This window comes from Chrysemys picta, chromosome 6, assembly GCF_011386835.1.
Source record: "Chrysemys picta bellii isolate R12L10 chromosome 6, ASM1138683v2, whole genome shotgun sequence".
Taxonomy (NCBI): Eukaryota; Metazoa; Chordata; order Testudines; family Emydidae; genus Chrysemys; species Chrysemys picta.
Window position 1 is genome coordinate 1739003 of NC_088796.1, and position 19400 is coordinate 1758402.

General features: G+C 53.1%; 1 protein-coding gene across 1 annotated transcript in view; it reads left to right on the top strand.

The window, feature by feature from the left end:
• The window catches only part of LOC122173047 (uncharacterized), an 84056-nt gene extending 65161 nt beyond the window's left edge, over positions 1-18895 (top strand). Inside the window, exons 11-16 of the mRNA XM_065598599.1 lie at positions 12348-12527; positions 12954-13139; positions 14305-14413; positions 15245-15303; positions 17329-17394; positions 17940-18895. Of these exons, the coding sequence (XP_065454671.1) occupies positions 12348-12527; positions 12954-13139; positions 14305-14413; positions 15245-15303; positions 17329-17394; positions 17940-17968 (629 nt within the window). The 3' untranslated portion in view covers positions 17969-18895. The remainder of the gene's footprint in view (positions 1-12347; positions 12528-12953; positions 13140-14304; positions 14414-15244; positions 15304-17328; positions 17395-17939) is intronic.
• Positions 18896-19400: the final 505 nt, after the last annotated feature.

Consider the following 19400-nt stretch of genomic DNA (forward strand, 5'->3'; position numbering starts at 1 on the left):
GTCTTGCAGGCACAGACAACAGGGCCCCCCTCAGTTAGGTCCAGCTTGGGGTCCCAGGGCATGCCGGCCCACCCCCCTTGGGGGGTCAGAGCCATCTCTGCCTCCCGGCCATCTCTCCAGCCTCCTTCCAGCCTGCTTCCAGCCCTCTGCCCTCAGCGACCCCTCCCACAGCCTTTTTTCAGTTTCCGGGCCCCGGAGTCATCTGACCTCCAACCCCCTCCTGGGTTCTCATGTTACAAGCTCAGGTATGTTCCCTTGGGCCGGCTCCCATCCCCCGATGCAGACCATCCTAGTCACACTCCCCTGTCAGCATTCACACACCACAGTAAGAACAGTCCCAGTTCGTCACATCTCTCCCCCCTTCGAGACCGAACTGAGCAGGGTCACTTTAGCCAGTGACCCGGGGAAGTTCGAACCTACCCCCGTTCCCATGGATGCCCCCGCATCCCTCCAGTTCCTTGGTGGGAGTTACACCAGCCCCCTTCCGTTCCACGCCCCCCCTTAGGTCGGGGGTGCTTGATGGCACTCGCAGTTCGCATGTGGGAAGGTTTATGCGGCCTGTGCCCTTTTCCCACCCCCATACCTCTGGGGTTCCAACTGGGCTGTGGTCTTCTCCCAGCGCTCCAGTCTGGAGGTCTGTGCTTTGGGCTCTCTTGGTTTAGAGCCGCCCTTTTAACCTTGGCCACCCTCTGGAAAGGATCCTTTATGCTGGGCAAGGGTCCTAAAGCTCTTTTCCCCTTGTCCCGGGCCTTCCTCCCCCTCTGACAGGGGTCACAGGATCCGCAGTACTGTCGGACAGTAACAAAGACCCCAGGCCAGTAAAAGCTCCGTAGCAGCCTCTGCTGGGTACGCCAGGTTCCCTGGTGCCCTGAGAGGGGAATGTCATGGGCCCGGCACAGCAGCTGGCGGCGATACTTCTGGGGTACCACCAGCTGCCTCCTGATCCCCCCTGACTCCATTTTCCCTGGGGGAGCCCATTCTCGGTACAGGAACCCCTTCTCCCACAGGAACCTTTTCCGGCCACCTCGTTCCATGGTCTGTACCGCATTGAGGTCGGCCAGGTCCCTTATTTTCCGCAAGGAGGGGTCTCTCTGTAGCTCGGCCTGGAACTCAGCAGCTGGGACAGGGATGGCCACCTGCTCTTTCTCGCCCGCTGGGTCCGAAGCTGCAGCCTCCCTGAGCCGCGTCCCTGGGCGTTCCCTCCCCACCAGGTTAGGGTCCTGCGCCTCAGGCAAGGCACCCCCCCCAAGGCCAGGGCGCAGGGCCCCTCGCCGGCTCTGACTGCGGGTCACAACCAGTGCCTTTTGGGGGTTGCTTGGCCAGTTCTCCAGGTCCCCCCCCATCAATACCTCAGTGGGCAAATACGGGTGTACCCCCACATCCTTGGGGCCCTCCTTGGCCCCCCACTTCAGGTGTACCCTTGCCACGGGCACTTTGACTGGTGTTCCGCCCACCCCCGTCAGGGTCAGGTAGGAGTTGGGCACCACCTGATCTGGGGCCACCACCTCGGGCCGGGCCAGCGTCACCTCTGCGCCCGTATCCCAGTATCCATTGACCTTCCTCCCATCCACCTCCAGGGGAACAAGGTACTCTCTCCGGAGGGACAGCCCCGCGCCCACCGTATAAACCAAAAACCCTGAGTCTGGGGCATCCAGCCCCCTAGAGGAGCTGGCCTGGGGCCCTTCTCTCTCTTGAGCAGTTGATAAGCTGCCAGCCCCTCTTGCGTGAGAAGCCTGCCCCTCGTCCGTCTGGGCCTCTACCAAGTTAACCCTATGCGGGTTCGGTCTGCTCAGTCTGTCCTTGAGCTTGGGGCACTGGGCCCGAACGTGGCCTCTTCGGCCGCAGTAATAGCAGCTCATGTCCTGTGGGTCCCCTCGAGCCGGTCGGTTGTCCCTGACGCTGGGCATTCCCCGTGGGGGGGGATTCCCCATATTCCCTCTTTGGGAGGTCCCAGGGTGACTCTCTCTCTGCATCGCGGCGGGCCTGTTCCTTTGGGGCTCCTCCCTGCCACCCCCTGACCGGCTCTTTACAAACTCATCAGCCAGCTGCCCGGCGTGTCGCGGGTTCTCTGGCTTTCTGTCCACCAACCACAGCCTCAGGTCGGATGGGCACCGCTCATACAGTTGCTCCAGTACCAGCAGTTTAATCAGGTCCTCCTTCGTCTGGGCCCCACCAGCCCACTTGCTGGCGTATCTTTCCATGCGGACGGCTAGTTGCAAATATGAGATCTCAGGGGTTTTATCTTGACCCCGGAACCTTTCCCGGTACATCTCAGGAGTCAGCCCAAACTCTCGTAGCAGGGCCCTTTTGAATAGTTCGTAGTCCCCTTTCTCTGCCTCTCCCAGTTGGCGGTACAATGCCACGGATTTGGGGTCCAGTAAGGGGGTAAGGACCCGGAGTCTGTCCGCGGGATCCACCCGGTGCAGCTCGCAGGCCGTCTCAAAGGCCTCCAGGAAGTCATCCATGTCCTCCCCCTCCTTGTATGGGGCCATGATGCACTTATCAAAGCTCCGTGCAGTCCTGGGTCCCCCCTCACTCACCGCAGCCGGGGGTTCGCTGCCCTTCAATCTCGCCAGTTCCAGGTCATGCTGACGCTGTCGCTCTTCATGCTGTCTCTGTCTCTCATTCTCCTCCCGTTCATGCTGTCTCTGTCGTTCACGATCCTCCAGCTCTCTCAGTTTTAGCTCTTTCTCCCATTCCAGCCAATTCCGCTCCCCGGATGCCGAACGTCGCCGGGAGGATCCTCTGCTGGCCGGCGAGCTTCGCCGGGGGGACCCCCTGCTGGCCGGGGGGGTCACGGCGCCTTCGGTATTTGCTGGGCTCCTCCCCCCCCTTCCCCTAGGTATAGGAAGGAGGGGTCTCGGGAAGCCCTCAGCAGCCGGCTGACCACTCCCAGCTGGGACAGACACTGGTGCCTGCGCTGCATTTGCCAGGCTGCTTCCCTGAGACACAGGGATCAGTTCATTCGCACGATCTTCCGCCTCCAGCTGGGCAATGAGCTGTTCTTTGGTGAGCCTCCCAATGCGCAGCTGCCTCTGCTTGCACAGCTCCACCAGGTCGCTCTTAAGCCGCTTGGCATACATCTTCCTGCTGGCCACTCACCGGCCTGTGTGCTCACAGCTCCCCACAGTTCCCAGGGGGACCCCTAGTGTGCCAGCCCTTCTCGAGGTCACCACCTCTCTGCCAGGGTCGAGCTGCAGACTCCTCCGCCCCTGGGACCACTCGCTGCGATCCCCCCGGGGGACCCTGTTACTGCAAAAGTCCTTCTCGCTGGTCACACACTCCCAGGGGTAATAACCGTCTCTCTCCCACTCTTCAGCGTGCCTGGTCCCCGTCAATCCCCCTTCGTTTTACTGCTCCCCAGTCACTTACTGCAGGAAGCGCCGTCCACGGGGTGCAGTACATCCCACCGCTGCCACCAGTTGTTGCGGATTGTGGGGGAGTTAGGGCCCTGCACCCCCGGCTTCCTGCGATTCACCATGACTCTCAGCCAGCCAGTAAAGCAGAAGGTTTATTTGGATGACAGGAATACAGTCCAAGACAGGTCTTGCAGGCACAGACAACAGGGCCCCCCTCAGTTAGGTCCAGCTTGGGGTCCCAGGGCATGCCGGCCCACCCCCCTTGGGGGGTCAGAGCCATCTCTGCCTCCCGGCCATCTCTCCAGCCTCCTTCCAGCCTGCTTCCAGCCCTCTGCCCTCAGCGACCCCTCCCACAGCCTTTTTTCAGTTTCCGGGCCCCGGAGTCATCTGACCTCCAACCCCCTCCTGGGTTCTCATGTTACAAGCTCAGGTATGTTCCCTTGGGCCGGCTCCCATCCCCCGATGCAGACCATCCTAGTCACACTCCCCTGTCAGCATTCACACACCACAGTAAGAACAGTCCCAGTTCGTCACAGCCTCATCTCCATCTTGTCTTCAATCCTGCTTCATACCTCTGGAGGAACTTTGCTACAAGCTGAAGCTTTGAACAAAGGACTGAGGACCCATCCCAGCGGGGGATGTATTCCAGAGACTTGATTTGAACCTGCAGTTTATTCCATCGCTGCTGCAAGCCTGAACCAAGAACTTTGCCATTACTGTATGTAATTGATTCCGTTTAACCAATCCTAACTCTCATCTCTATCTTTTTCCTTTTACGAATAAACCTTTAGATTTTAGATTCTAAAGGATTGGCAGCAGCGTGATTTGTGGGTAATACCTGATTTGTATATTGACCTGGGTCTGGGGCTTGGTCCTTTGGGATCAGGAGAACCTTTTTTTCTTTTACTGGGATATTGGTGTTCATAACCATTTGTCCCCATAACGAGTGGCACTGGTGGTAATACTGGGAAACTGGAGTGTCTAAGGAGATTGCTTGTGAGACTTGCGGTTAGCCAGTGGGGTGAGACCGAAGTCCTCCTAGTCTGGCTGGTTTGGTTTGCCTTAGAGGTGGAAAAACCCCCAGCCTTGGGCTGTAACTGTCCTATTTGAGCAATTTGTCCTGAATTGGCACTCTCAGTTGGGTTCCGCCAGAACCGCATTGTCATACAGGGCAGTTACTGCCCAAGGCTGGGGTTTTTCCACCTCTAAGGCAAACCAAACCAGCCAGACAGTGAAGACTTTGGTCTCACCGCACTGGCTAACCACAAGTCACACAAGCAATTCCCTTAGACACTCCAGTTTCCCAGTATCACCACCAGTGCCACTCGATATGGGGATAAATGATTATGAAAACCAATACCCCAGTAAAAGAAAAAAGGTTCTCCTGATGCCACAAGACTAAGGCCCAGACCCAGGTCAATATACAAATCAGATCTTACCCACAAATCACGCTGTTGCCACTCCTTTAGAATCTAAAATCTAAAGGTTTATTCATAAAAGGAAAAGATATAGATGAGAGTTAGAATCGGTTAAATGGAATCGATTACATACAGTCATGGTAAAGTTCTTGGTTCAGGCTTGTAGCAGTGATAGAATAAACTGCAGGTTCAAATCAAGTCTCTGGAATACATCCCCAGCTGGGATGGGTCATTCAGTCCTTTGTGTAGAGCTTCTGTTTGTAGCAAAGTCCCTCCAGAAGTAAGAAGCAGGATTGAAGACAAGATGGAGACGAGGCATCAGCCTTTTATAGTCTTTTCCAGGTGTAAGAACCCCTCTTTGTTCTTACTGTGGAAAATTACAGCAAAATGGAGTCTGGAGTCACATGGGGAAGTTCCTGCATACTTTGCTGAGTTACAAGGCGTATCTGCCTTCTCTCCATGGATCAATTGTATAGCTGATGGTCCTTAATGGGCCATCAAGCAGGCTAGTCAGAGCTAACACCAGCTTGTCTGGGATGTCTCCCAGAAGCATAGCATAAGTTTGAAATACATACAGTACAGAGCCAACATTCATAACTTCAACTACAAAATTGATACACACATATAGACAGCATAATCATAACCAGCAAACCATAACCTTGTCTTAGACCCCCTTTTTACAAGATTTGGTGCCACTACAGGAATTTGGTTGCAACCATGTTCTATATGGTCCCAGATTATATCAATAACGTCACAGATGGAGATTCCACAACCTCCCTAGGCAATTTATTCCAGTGCTTAACCACGCTGACAGTTAGGAAGTTTTTCCTAATGTCCAACCTAAACCTCCCTTGCTGCAATTTAAGCCCATTGCTTCTTGTCCTATCCTCAGAGGTTAAGAAGACCATTTTTTTCCCTCCTTCCAATTTTTAAAGCATGTCATTTTGCCTCTAACCACCGCTTTTACGTTACTTTTACTTGTTTCACCATGGCGGTATTTTTTTTGGCCTTCTTAGTATTTTGTATTTTATTTTGTGTCTATATGTAGTTTGAGCCTCTATTGCGGTGGTTTTAAAAAGTTTCCATGCAGCTTGCAGGCATTTCACTCTTATAACTGTTCCTTTTAATTTCCATTTGATTAGCTTGTGCATTTTTGTGTAGTTCCCCTTTTGGAAGTTAAATGCTGCGTGGTGGGTTTCTCCCCCTACAAGGATGTTAAATTTAATTACATTATGGTCACTATTACCAAGCAGTTCGGCTATATTCACCTCTTGGACCAGATCCTGTGTGCCATTTAGGACTAAATCAAGATTGCCTCTGACCTTCGGAGTTCCAGGACTGGCTGCTCTAAGAAGCTGTTATTAGTGGTGTCTAGAAATGGTATCTCTGCCTCCCGTCCTGAGGTGACATGTTCCCAGGCAATATGGGGATAGCTGAAATCCCCCATTATTATTGGGTTTTCTGTTTTTGTAGCCTCTCTAATCTTCCTGAGTATTTCAGAATCATCATCCTGGTCAGGTGGTTGGTAGAATATGTCTTCTGCTATACTCTTATTATTCAAGCACAGAATCTCCATCCATAAAGATTATATGGTACAGTTTGAGTCATTGTTTTATTATATTTGATTCTACACTTTCTTTCACATGCAGTGCCACACCCCCACGAGCATCACCTGTTCTGCCATTCCTGTCTATTTTGTACCCAGGTATTACCCTGTCCCATTAATTATTGTTGTTCTGCCAAGTTTCTGTAATGCCAGTTATATCCATAACCTCAGTTAATACCAGGCACTCCAGTTCACCCATCTTAGTATTTAGACTTCTTGCATTTGTATAGAAGCATTTACAAACTTTGTCAATATTTACTTGTCTGCCTTCATGTGATGTCATTGATTGGGATTCTTTTCTGTTTCCCTGTTTCTCTTCAGCTCCTACCTGTACGTTAGCAATTTCTATCCTTTCCTCTTTGCTAGGATATAGACAATCCCCTTTAACAGACCCTCCCCTAAAGGATGTCTCTGTCTGAACCGCATGATCCTGCTCACCTGTCGGCTTTCCCACAGCCCTTAGTTTAAAAACTCCCTACGACCTTTTAAATTTCACATGCCAGCAGTCTCGGTCCATTTTGGTTTGGGTGGTGCCCATCCTTCCTGTATAGGCTCCTCCTTTCCCCAGTTCCTAATAAACCTAAGTCCTTCCTCCCTACACCATCATCTCACCCACGCATTGAAACCCTTACACTGCCCTGCTGAGCCAGGCCCTCAAGCCTCCTCCAGCACACACAGGCAGGGACACCCCCCAGCTGCAGAAAGACACAGACACTGAAATCAGCTCTGCATGGGAAGGCTTCAGCTAATGAATTGCCCAGCACTCAAGTGCTCACCCCCTCTGGGATGTAAACCCAAAATTGTATCATCTTGCACTGCACAGAGACCTGCACAGCACAAGCTCATGAAATTCATCCCCTCCCTCACTGTGGCGAGAGATCTGCACAGCTTTTGGCCTCCCCCGCAGTTATGAATTCCACAAACTGGTATTAGAGAAAACACAAACAAGTTTATTAGCTACACAAGATAGATTAAGTGATTAGAAGGGATAGCAAACAGATCAAAGCAGATTACCCAGCAAATAGACCAAAAATGCTATATAAGCTTAGATACTAAAGAAACTGGTTACAAACAGTAATTTCTCATGCTTAATGTTGTTTTATGCAGATTGCAGCTCAAAACTCCAGGTATTTCTTTTACAGACCAGACACCTTCCCAGCCTGGGTTCAGTCCGTTCTTCCCCAGTACAGTTTTAGGTGTTTTCAGCAGTCATCTTGGGTGGGGATTCAGTGAAGAATCAACCTTGATTATCTCACTTCCCTGCCTCAAATGGGTTTTACATATGGCGGGAACTCTTTGTTTTCCAGTGTGGTTACCCCCCGCTCATGGAAAAATACTGGTATTTTATCATGGAGTCCAATACCAGGTGACATGATCACATGACTCTGCAGTGTCAAAGCAGCCATGAGTCAAAGGCCATTTGTAGCATTCCAGGAAAGTGGGAGATTAGTATCTACAAAGACCTATTGTTCTCCCTAATGGTCCATTGACTTCTCCCCAGCTAGCCAGCCAGACTGTTTGCATTCTCTCTGGTAAGCATTCCCCAGGTGCAAACACTTTTGTAGTATAGATGTATAGTTCATATTCCTAACTGTAGATACAGAAATGATACATGCACACAAATAGGATAATCCTATTCAGTAATTCATAATTTACAATGATACCTCACATCAGTAGTATATGGATCGATAGCATTCATCACCATGCATTTTTGACAGGTTTCCACGCCCCATTTAGGGTTTATGTCCCACCTTCCTATCCCACTTCCATTGGCGCCAAAGTTTGGCGCCATCATCCATTTTGAAAAATTTTGTGTGTGTGTGTTTGAATAAGGGAAGTGTTGTCTGTGTTTGTGCTTGGATACACTTAGAGATAAAGGTTGAAAGAATGGTGTGAGAGAGTTTAAAGATGAAAAAAGGAAGTTTGGGTAAGGTTTACAGAAAAAGGGAAAGAAAGGTTATTGGATGTGGTTGAGTAAGGAAAGATGTTTGTAAAGGGCTAGTTTGGCAGGTTATGAAAGAATAGAAATATTTTTGTTTTTAAAGGTCTAGTTTTAAAGAATAAAGATTTTTAGTGAGTTTGAGTAAGGAGAGATGATGTGAAAGGCCTATTTTGTTAGGCTATTAAAGAATTTAAAAAACTGAGATAAATGTAAAAGGTGTATTAAATATCAGGGTGTGTTAAGAAAAAAGTTAAATATTGAAAACTATGTTTAAAAGGGGAATTTACTAAGGCAAAGCCTGTTTGGTAAGCACACAGTAAAAAAGTGAATAAAAAGCATTTAAACTATTCAATACCAGTGTAGGTTAAGAAAAAAGCATTTAAAAACATTAAAAACTAGATTTAAAAAGGGAATTTACTAAGGCAGAGCCTGTTTAGTAAGCACATGGTAAAAAAGTGAATAAAAATGCATTTAAACTATTCAATACCAGTGTAGGTTAAGAAAAAAGAGAGGTTAAAAGAAAGAACAGGGCAAGAAAAGGGGAAAGAGAGCCCCCTTTGCAAAAGGCAAAGATAGACAGCACATGGTTGAATCAGAGAGAGAGAATTCTCACCTTTCAAGTCTTTCCGTAGAATGAGGCAACTTCCCTGGTTCAGACCCTCTCAGACTTGTTATCACCGCCTTTGGATCGGACCAGTCAGAGGTTGTTCTACAACAGCGTTATAGAATTCATTTTCCTGAACCAATTCTAGAGTCCCAAGATTTTAAACAAGAGCCATCTCCCCCCTCTTCCCCTCCCCTCCTCTCTCCCCATCCCTTTTAACTGTTTTATTCTTATCTAAAGAAACAGACGCCCAGCATTTTCCCCGCCATGTAGCCCTTTTACAGAGGGGTTTTTATAAAAATTAAAACCATAAGCTTTTAGTAACAAACATTTTTTAAAATTCCCCCCTAGGTTTTAAACTAACGGGTTGTTTTTTTAGTAAAAACAATGTGAAGCTGCAGCAAAGCTCCTGTTAGCAAAGCAGCATCTGTGAGGCAGTGGATCACAGAGAAGAAGTTTGCTTCTTTACCTGCTTTTTTACAATCACATGTTAAAGTTACATTAAGTTTTGCAAAGGGATAATGACTTGAAAAGACAAACCTAAGACACATCCCTTTGGTATGTGTTGTAATAAAAAAGAGCAGACAGAAGCATCCTAGGTTTAAAACCCCAGGTTTTTAGTAACAGGCAGTTTATAAACCCCTTATTTTATAAACCATTGGATTAGAGAGAAGAAGAGGATTGCTTCTTCCCCCACTTTTTAACAAAGAGAGGTGAGAGTTATATGAAGGCTTTTAAGGGAATAAACACTTGAAAAGACATGCCTAAATGAAGACACAGTCCTTTATTTACAGGAGCGTTTCAATAAAAAAGAGCAGGCAGAAGCATGGCCCTGGCCTGCTTGATAGCCCCGCCCACTGACTAAGGCTCAGCCAATTAACAGAGGCTTCTAGCTATCAAACCTTCCTTTGAAGCTCACAGCTTCCAACTGCCAGCCACAGCACATGGTCCTTCAACCAACCAGCCAACCAAACAGATGGACAAACACAAGCTCAGCACACAGCAAATAACCCCCAAACACAAACAAACACACACTACAGACAGTCACTTACCCCAAAAGGGTGCTGTATTTGCTCCTCCTTCACCTGGAGAACTCCCTTGTGAAACTCCCCATTAGCAGCCCCTGTTCGCAAAGCTTCCTGGTCATTTTTGTTTTATTTGCTGGGTGATCTGCTTTGATCTGTTTGCTATCCTGCAGGGTCATGTGATCATGTCACCTGGTATTGGACTCCATGATAAAATACCAGTATTTTTCCATGGGGGGGGGGGGTAACCACACTGGAAAACAAAGAGTTCCCGCCATATGTAAAACCCATTTGAGGCAGGGAAGTGAGATAATCAAGGTTGATTCTTCACTGAATCCCCACCCAAGATGACTGCTGAAAACACCTAAAACTGAGCTGGGGAAGAACGGACTGAACCCAGGCTGGGAAGGTGTCTGGTCTGTAAAAGAAATACCTAGAGTTTTGAGCTGCAATCTGCTTAAAACAACATTAAGCATGAGAAATTACTGTTTGTAACCAGTTTCTTTATTATCTAAGCTTATATAGCATTTTTGTTCTATTTGCTGGGTAATCTGCTTTGATCTGTTTGCTATCCCTTCTAATCACTTAATCGATCTTGTGTAGCTAATAAACTTGTTTGTGTTTTCTCTAAAACCAGTTTGTGGAATTCATAACTGCGGGGAAGGCCAAAAGCTGTGCAGAGCTCTCTCCACAGTGAGGGAGGGGATGAATTTCATGAGCTTGTGCTGTGCAGATCTCTGTGCAGTGCAAGATGATACAATTTTGGGTTTACATCCCAGAGAGGGAGAGTACTTGAGTGCTGGGCAATTCCTTAGCTGAAGCCTTCCCAGGCAGAGCTGATTTCGGTGTCTGTGTCTTTCTGCAGCTGGGCGTGTCCCTGCCTGTGTGTGCTGGAGGAGGCTTCAGGGCCTGGCTCAGCAGGGCAGTGTAAGAGAGCCCAGGCTGGTGGAACAGGCAGGCTCAGCGGTACCCCAGTACATCGGGTGGCACTCGGGGGGGGGGGGGCAACCTGTCACACCTCCTTCCAGATGATGCCATGGTATCCTCTCGCACTGAGGACACCTCTCCAGAGGAGGGGACCCCAGTTATTAGGAAAAGACAGGTAATAGTTATGGGGGATTCAGTTATTAGAAACATAGATAGGTGGGTTTGCGATGACCAGGAGAACTGTAGGGCGATTTGCTTACCGGGTGCGAAGGTTGTGGCCCTCTCAAGACGTCTAGATAGACTTACGTGCAGTTCTGGGGAGGAGCCGATGGTCATGGTACAGGTAGGTACCAGTGACAAAAGGGAAAGGTAGGAGAGCAGTTCTGGAGGTCAAAATTAGTCTGCTAGGTAAGAGATTGAAGTCCAGGACCTCCATGATAGCATTCACTGAAATGCTTCCAGTTCCACGCCCAGGGCCAGTTAGACAGAACCGCGGGGTCTCAATGCGTGGATGAGATGATGGTGTAGGGAGGAGGGACTTAGGTTTATTAGGAACTGGGGAACCTTTGGGGAAAGGAGGAGCCTATACAGGAAGGATGGGTGCCACCCAAACCAAAATAGACCGAGACTGCTGGCATGCGAAATTAAAAAGGTCATAGAGTATTTTTGGTGCCAACGGAAATGGCGTGGGAAGGCGGGACATAAGCCCTAAATGGGGTATGGAAGCCTGTCAAAAATGCATGGTGATGAATGCTATCGAGCCGTATACTACTCACATTTTATCTTGTAGAAAATACATTATAATTATGACACAATCATTTCATAATAATAATGACAAATATGGGGAGCAGTGTCACAGGATGGTCCCAACTACAGGATTGGTTTCTTCTGTTCCAGTTGGATGTTCTCCTTCCCTGAGACTTTCATCCTCCTCAACAGCACAGAGGCTGTCAGACCGGGGGTGGGACCGTTCTACTGTGTCCCAGAAAGTCTTATCTATGTACGTCTCTGTCTCCCTCAGCTCCTTCGGTTCAGCCACTCTGCTGTCAAGAGCTTATACGTAGCCTCTGAGGGCCAGGAGTTGCTTTCACCGAATGCACACCTGCGCCACCTGCCCACAAGGCAGATCGTACATGCTACATTCAGTGCAATAGCCTGGGTACCGCCCCCCACCCCCCATACACACACACTCTTCTGCTGGACTCTTGACTGCGTTGTATTTTCTTTTGCAGAGTTTGTTTGCAGGAATTTATTGGCCTAAGTTTAGGGAATTTTTGGTAGGTGTGTCTGATTCTCACACTGCTTCTCTAAACTCCCGTTTACTGCTCCTGTTAGCTAGCTTAGGACCATTCATGCAGGACCGGCCCTAACACCTGTGCCACCCTGGGGCCGGCTCCCCAGAGCCAGGGGCTGTCAGACCGTAGGGCAGACGCGTCCCCATGGCCGCTCTCCTGTTCCTTTTACAGGGATGTGCAATGACTGGATGAGGCACGTGGATTTTGACCCTGCACAGACGGAGTTCGGCGTCGGTGCCAAGGGTCGGGTGACCTGTCGTCAGGAGTTCCAGCAGGACTCGTTCAGTGTGACGTGCAGAGAGATGGAGTTGGGACGATTCGAGTGGGATTCGGGTGCACACACGTGTGTCAGTGAGTGCGGGGAGCCGGCCCTGGGGCTGGCCGGGCGCCGTCTGGCCGGGGAGGGCTCCAGCCAGGCTGCTGAGAGGCCGTGGGGAGAGTCCTGCTGCAATGAACAGCTTCCCATCCACGGTGTCCCCAGGGGGGCAGGCGTGTGGATCTGATCCCGGCTCCTGGCCCTGCTTCCCGTGCAGGAGCAGCAGAGACTAGGAACACCGTTCTCCCCACGGCCCAGTGGGGCTGACTGGTCCACGGCGTGTGAACAGAGTAAATGTACCTGATCACGTGGGGCCTGATCCTGAGAGGGACTGATCCTTGCAGCTCCCCCCACCCCACCCTCTGATGGGCGCCCAGCATGGTTCAGGCTCAGCCCATAATACTCAGTGGTGTCTGCCTGGTTCCAGTGACCCCCAATACTCTGCTCTCCTTTACCCACAGGAAAATGTGAAATACCCAGAACCTGGGACTCCAGATTGCAGTTTGCCCCCAAGAGGCAGTTCTACTCCCCGGGTGAACTGGTGACACTGAGCTGCCCAGAGGGACATCGGCCATCACCACCTCTGATAGTATGTGCCAGAAATGGGAGCCAGCCTGTCTGGAGTGACACACCTACCTGCCAGCAGGGTAAGTGTGGGACCCCCCGAGATTCCCACCCACGGTGTCCCCAGGGGGGCAGGCGCGTGGATCTGATCTCGGCTCCTGGCCCTGCTCCCCGTGCAGGAGCAGCCGAGATTAGGAACACCATTCTCCCCATGGCCCAGTGGGGCTGACTGGTCTGCACTCGCCCTCCCCACGGCGGCCCTGAGCGTGTGAATGGAGTAAATGTACCTGAGCACATGGGGCCCAAGGATCTGGGGGGGTTGTGGGAGTATTTTCAAGCTGCAGGAGAGGGGCTCAGGAGCCATCTGACCCACACCCTTTGGGAGCTACCTGCCCCCCCAGCTCTGCAGGGTCCACCCATCCCATGCCTCCGAGTGTGTTCCAGTGAGCATTCGGCAGAGAGAACACCTGACCAGCTGTACCCAGCAAAGCACGAGCCACGGCCGGGGGTCTCTGAGCCCCTCGTTGCCTTGCAGCCGGGCTCAGAGAGCGCCCTGCTGTTGCTGGTGGTGCGCAGGGGCCTACAGCCACGCAAGGTGCCCACCAGTGCACCTCAGGAGCCTGGGGTGGCCGTGTGCCCTTCTGCTGCTCTCCCCGGCCGGCCCCGCAGGGCAGGCTGCGTCTGGGGGGACGTGCTGCTGTTCTCCGCTGCGGGGCCCTGGGTGTCAGTGATGCCAGGCTGACCAGCCTAGCTACAATCTGTCCCGCTCAGCTTCCCAGCCGCTGGCACCGGCTCTAACTCCTGCCATAGGTACTGTGACCCCACAGCCACCGCGGCAGCCCGAGGCCCTGGGGTGGGCCTGCCCCAGCGTGCACAGCAGTCTGGCCCCGGGGAAAGCGGCCAGTGGGTGCTGGGGCCTGGCTCCGACTGCAGCCTGAAGCCGAGGTGTCTGCGAGCCCACGGGCCAGCTGGGCTGCCCTGCCCGAGCTAGCGTGGCCGCAGGGGATGGGGCTGGGTCCCAAGCCACCACAGACCCAGCTCTGCCTCAGAGCAGGCGGGGAGCTCTCTGCTGCACCCCAGGGACGCAGACAGATCCCCACTCCCCCGGGCGGGGGGACACCGCTCCCCTGCCCCCCCAGACAGACCCACTCTGCCAGCACTGCTGGGGGCACAGGGGCTGTGGCTGGGCGCTGGGACCAGATCCTATTTTCTTTCTGACCCTGCTGGTTCTGGTTCTGTTGCTTGCAGGAGAGGCCCAGACGCCCCAGCCCGGGGGCCTGGCGGTAGCCGTGGCACTGCTGGTGGTGCTGGTGCTGCTGGGCGCAGGGGCCCTGCTGCTGTGGTTCGTGCTCACCAGGTCAGTGCGTTCGGTGGGGCCCAGCCTGGCTGGCCTCCGGCTCCGCCCCAGCGCTCTCGGCTGGGGGTTTCTTCCTACCTGGGAGGGGCTTTCCCAACTGCTCATTGTGCCCACTGCTAATCTGTGTAGCCCTCTCCTCCCCTGGCCCACCCTGTCCCCTGCCCACCCCGCCCCTGCCTGGCCCACTTTGCCCCCTCCTGTCCTAGCCTGCCCCCCACCCACCCCGTCCCTACCTGACCTAGACTGTCCCCGCCTGGCCTACCCTGTCCCCACCTGACCTAGCCTGCCTCCACCTACCCACCCTGCCCCCTGCCCCTCACCTGCCCCGGGCATTGTTACACCCCCTGGCCCCTCTGGTCTCTGTGGGGGCTGGGAGCTCTCTGGGGCCGGCCACGTCTCTTGCAGGCTGTGCCCATGCGAGGAGCTCAGCAAGGAGTCCCCGCAGGTGCGGCTAGCGGCTCAGCGCCCCCCAAGACAGCCGGAGCCAGCCCTGGTGTAGACGGGTGTTGGGATTTCGAGCTCTGATGCCTCTAGCTCTGTGCACAGGGGGCCCTACTTCAGCGAGGGCATTTTATGAGCAAGGGGCGAGGCTGGGTCCGTCCCTGTCCCCCACCACAGACCCCGGGGCCACCGGCCGCCCGGCCCAGTGCAGGGACCCCAACGCCCCAGCATGGAGCTGTCACAAAGTGGTATGAAGCAAGCCGGGCCCTTTGCTGAGCTCTGGGAGTGCAGCCCAAAGGCTCCCCCAATGCTCCTTTTCAGCCGGGTGCGTGGGGGGGGGAGCAGCTGGCCCTGTCCCATCCCTCAGGACGTCCCTCTCGCTGTCCCCAGGAAACACCAGGCTGCAGCGAGCCGCCCTGCCAAGGACACCGGGGAGTCACTGTACACAGGTAGGAGCCACCCGCCCCCACCGCGTCCCCAGCTAGGGGCCACCCGCCCCCACCGCGTCCCCAGCTAGGGCGCTGTCACGGAGTATTGGGGGACTCAGGGCCCTGCACCCCCGGCTTCCTGCGATTCACCATGACTCTCAGCCAGCCAGTAAAGCAGAAGGTTTATTTGGATGACAGGAATACAGTCCAAGACAGGTCTTGCAGGCACAGACAACAGGGCCCCCCTCAGTTAGGTCCATCTTGGGGTCCCAGGGCATTCCAGCCCAGCCCCCCCTTGGGAGGTCAGAGCAATCTCTGCCTCCCAGCCATCTAACCAGCCAGCTTCCAAGACTCTGCCTTCAGCGACCCCTCCCCCCGCCTTTGTTCAGTTTCCCGGGCCAAGGTATCACCTGGCCTCCAACCCCTTCCTGGGTTCTCATGTTACACGCTCAGGTATTCTCCCCCCGGGCAGTCTCCCATCCTCCAATGCAGACTATCCTAGCCACACTCCCCTGTCAGCATTCACAGACCACAGTAAGAACAGTCCCAGTTCGTCACAGGCGCCACCCGCCCCCACCGCGTCCCCAACTAGGGGCCTGTCCCCGGGCTCCACCGGCGGAGCTGAGCTGCCTGGGGAAGGCGTGCGAGTCCCTCCCAGCCGGACTCGGCCACATGGCGGTGGGGGCCCTGGCAGCAGGCAGGCGGACGTTCGTAGCATCCCACGAGTTGCCCATATGGCGGTGGGGGGCCCTGGAAGCAGGCGGGCGGGCAGACGTACGTAGCACTCCACGGGTTGCCCACAGGACGGTTTCCTTGTGGAGGAGCCGGTTGGGCTGGGCGCCCTGCAGCGCGGTCTGGTCTGTGTCAGACTCGCTGGGGCTTGGGGGCACACAAGGCTCTTACACCCTTGGCCTTAGCTGCAGCCGCCCCCAGTTTTCAGGGCTCCGGAGTTTTTACAGCTGTTCCCCAGGAAACCCCGGGCAATGGAAGAGCAGGAGCCAGGCTGTGCATCCCTCCCGCCTGCCCTGGGCCGGGAGTCCAGCCCCCCATGGGGAGGGGGGGTCAGGGGAGGTTACAGCTACCCCTGAGCCGTCTGGCCGGTGCCCTAGGCAGCAGCCCCGGAGCATGTCAGCCACGGTGCGGCTCCGTCACCCTGCCTCAGCTCCCCCGACCCAGGATTTAGTAACATGGGGCTCCCCGGGGGGGGAGCTTTGCCAAGGCCGCTCTCGCCCCTCCCTGGGGGGCTCTGCCTAGGGCATTCCCACCCCACACCTCTCTGGAGGAACCTTTGCCCAGCCTCGGGACTCAGACTCCTGCCTCGGCCAGGGTCTCCACAGCCCTCCTCCCTGAGCCTGGGTGGCGTCCGCACCCGCTGCATCCAGGGTCTATCGCGGGCTCTTCCCTGCAGGTCCCTGCTGGCTCCAGGCTCCCCTGACTGAGTGTTATAACCCTCAGCGCGTGGTCCCCTGGCTTAGGTGCCTGGCCCCCGTGCCAGCTGGGTCTGGGATCCTTCCCTGAGCTCCCTGCTTAGGGGCCAGGCCTTGGAGCAGGGCGGGCTGGCCCTGGCCTCCCCCTGCCCTGCGCTGCCGGGTTACTGGGCGTGGGTGGTAGCTAAGGGCCAGACCCAGGCCACGGATCCTCTGAAGACCCCCATGCCCTGGTGCATCTGGAGGGCACCCGCTGGAGCGTTCCCTGGCAGCACAAGGCTAACGCTGACTAGCCCGTGGCCACCCTCGGTGCCTGTCCCTGGGGCGGCCGGCTGGTCGATGCTCCTGGCAGGAGCTCTGGGTGTCTCCACTGGGCCGGGAGCTGGCTGCCAGGGTCGCTGCTCCAGGCAGCTCCTCTCCCCAGGCTTCTCCCAGTGCCACCAGTATTAGCTCCCAGCAACACCAGGGACCATGGGGAGCAGGGGCTAATCTCCCCCCTCCAAGGATGGGCACCAGCCACACACTGCCACTGAGTCTCGCCTCTCCTGTCTGGGTCCTGCTCCGGCCCCCTCCTGCCAGCTCAGCGCCGTGAGTGTGCTTCTGTGTCTCCCACCCCCAGAGCTCCAGCCCCGGGACACCCCAGATATTTACTGCACGATCCAGACGCCAGAACACGGAGCTGCAGGTAGGAACGGCACAGCCTCTGGCTGGCATGCGGCACCCAGGGCCCGCTGTGACAGTATTAATATCAACTGGGACCGTATAGATCATTGTTGCAACCAAAGTCCTGTAGTGACACCAAATATTGTATAAAAGGGGTCAAATAAGGTATCTATCACAAGGTTCTGGTTTGCTGGTTATGATGATGCTGTCTGGGTGCATGTATCATTTTTGTATTTAAAGTTATAAGTATTGGCTCTATACTGTCTATATTTCAAACTTGCGCTGTGTTTCTGGGTGACACCCCAGACAATTTGGCATCAGCTCTGCCTGGCCTGCTTGATGGCCCACTACGGACCATCAGCTACAATTGACCCATTGAGAGACAGCAGATACACCTTGTGACTCAGCAAGGCAGGGACAGGCCTATGGACAGAACTCAGATTTTTCCAGGCCATGTGCTGGGCAGCTTGTAGTTGGAACAAAGAGAGCAGAGGCCACATGGCAAGAGACTATAAAAGGCTGCTGCATCTCCTCCATCTTGTCTTCAATCCTGCTTCTTACTTCTAGATGAACCTTGCTACAAACCGAAGCTCTGAAAAAAGGACTGAATGACCCATCCCAGCTGGGGATGTTCCAGAGACTTGCTTTGAACCGGCAGTTTATTCTATCGCTGCTGCAAGCCTGAACCAAGAACTTTGCCATTACTGTATGTAATTGATTCCATTTAACCAATTCTAACTCTCATCTCTATCTTTTTCCTTTTATGAATAAACCTTTAGATTTTAGACTCTAAAGGATTGGCAACAGCGTGATTTGTGGGTAAGATCTGACTTGTATATTGACCTGGGTCTGGGGCTTGGTCCTTTGGGGTCAGGAGAACTTTTTTTCTTTTACTGGGGTATTGGTTTTCATAACCTTTTGTCCCCATAACGAGTGGCACTGGTGGTGATACTGGGGAAACTGGAGTGTCTAAGGGAATTGCTTGTGTGACTTGTTGTCATAACTATAAAGGGAAGGGTAACAGCTGTTCTGTGTACAGTACTATAAAATCCCTCCTGGCCAGAGACTCCAAAATCCTTTTCCCTGTAAAGGGTTAAGAAGCTCAGGTAACCTGGCTGACACCTGACCCAAAGGACCAATAAGGGGACAAGATACTTGCAAATCTTGGGGGGGGGAAAGGCTTTTGTTTGTGCTCTTTGTTTGGGAGTCGTTCGCTCTTGGGACTGAGAGGGACCAGACGTCAATCCAGGTTCTCCACATCTTTCTAAACAAGTCTCTCCTATTTCAAACTTGTAAGTAAATAGCCAGGCAAGGTGTGTTAGTTTTCCTTTGTTTTCTCAACTTGTAAATGTACCTTTTACTAGAGTGTTTATCTTTGTTGCTATACTTTGAACCTGAGGCTAAAGGGAGGTCCTCTGAGCTCTTTAAGTTTGATTACCCTGTAAAGTTATTTTCCATACTAATTTTACAAAGATGATTTTTATCTTTTTCTTTAATTAAAAGCCTTCTTTTTAAGAACCTAATTAATTTTTCCCTTGTTTTTAGATCCAAGGGGGTTAGATCTGTATTCACCAGGAGTTGGTGAAAGGAAGGAGGGGGGATGGTTCATTTCTCCCTGCTTTAAGATCCAAGGGGTTTGGATCTGTATTCACCAGGGAATTGGTGAAGGTTTCTCAAGGCTTCCCAGGGAAGGGAATCCACTTGGGAATGGTGGCAGCGGACCAGATCTAAGCTGGTAGTTAAGCTTAGAAGTCTTCATGCAGGCCCCTACATTTGTACCCTAAAGTTCAAAGTGGGGAAGCAGCCTTGACACTTGTGGTTAGCCAGTGGGGTGAGACCGAAGACTTCTCTGGCTGGCTGGTTTGGTGCCGTAGAGGTGGAGAAACCCCAGCCTGGGACTGTCACTGCCCTGCTCTGAGCAATTTGTCCTGAATTGATACTCTCAGTAGCGTCCCACCAAAGGCAGCATCGTTACACCCTGTGACGAACTGGGCCTGTTCTTACTGTGGTGTGTGAATGCTGACAGGG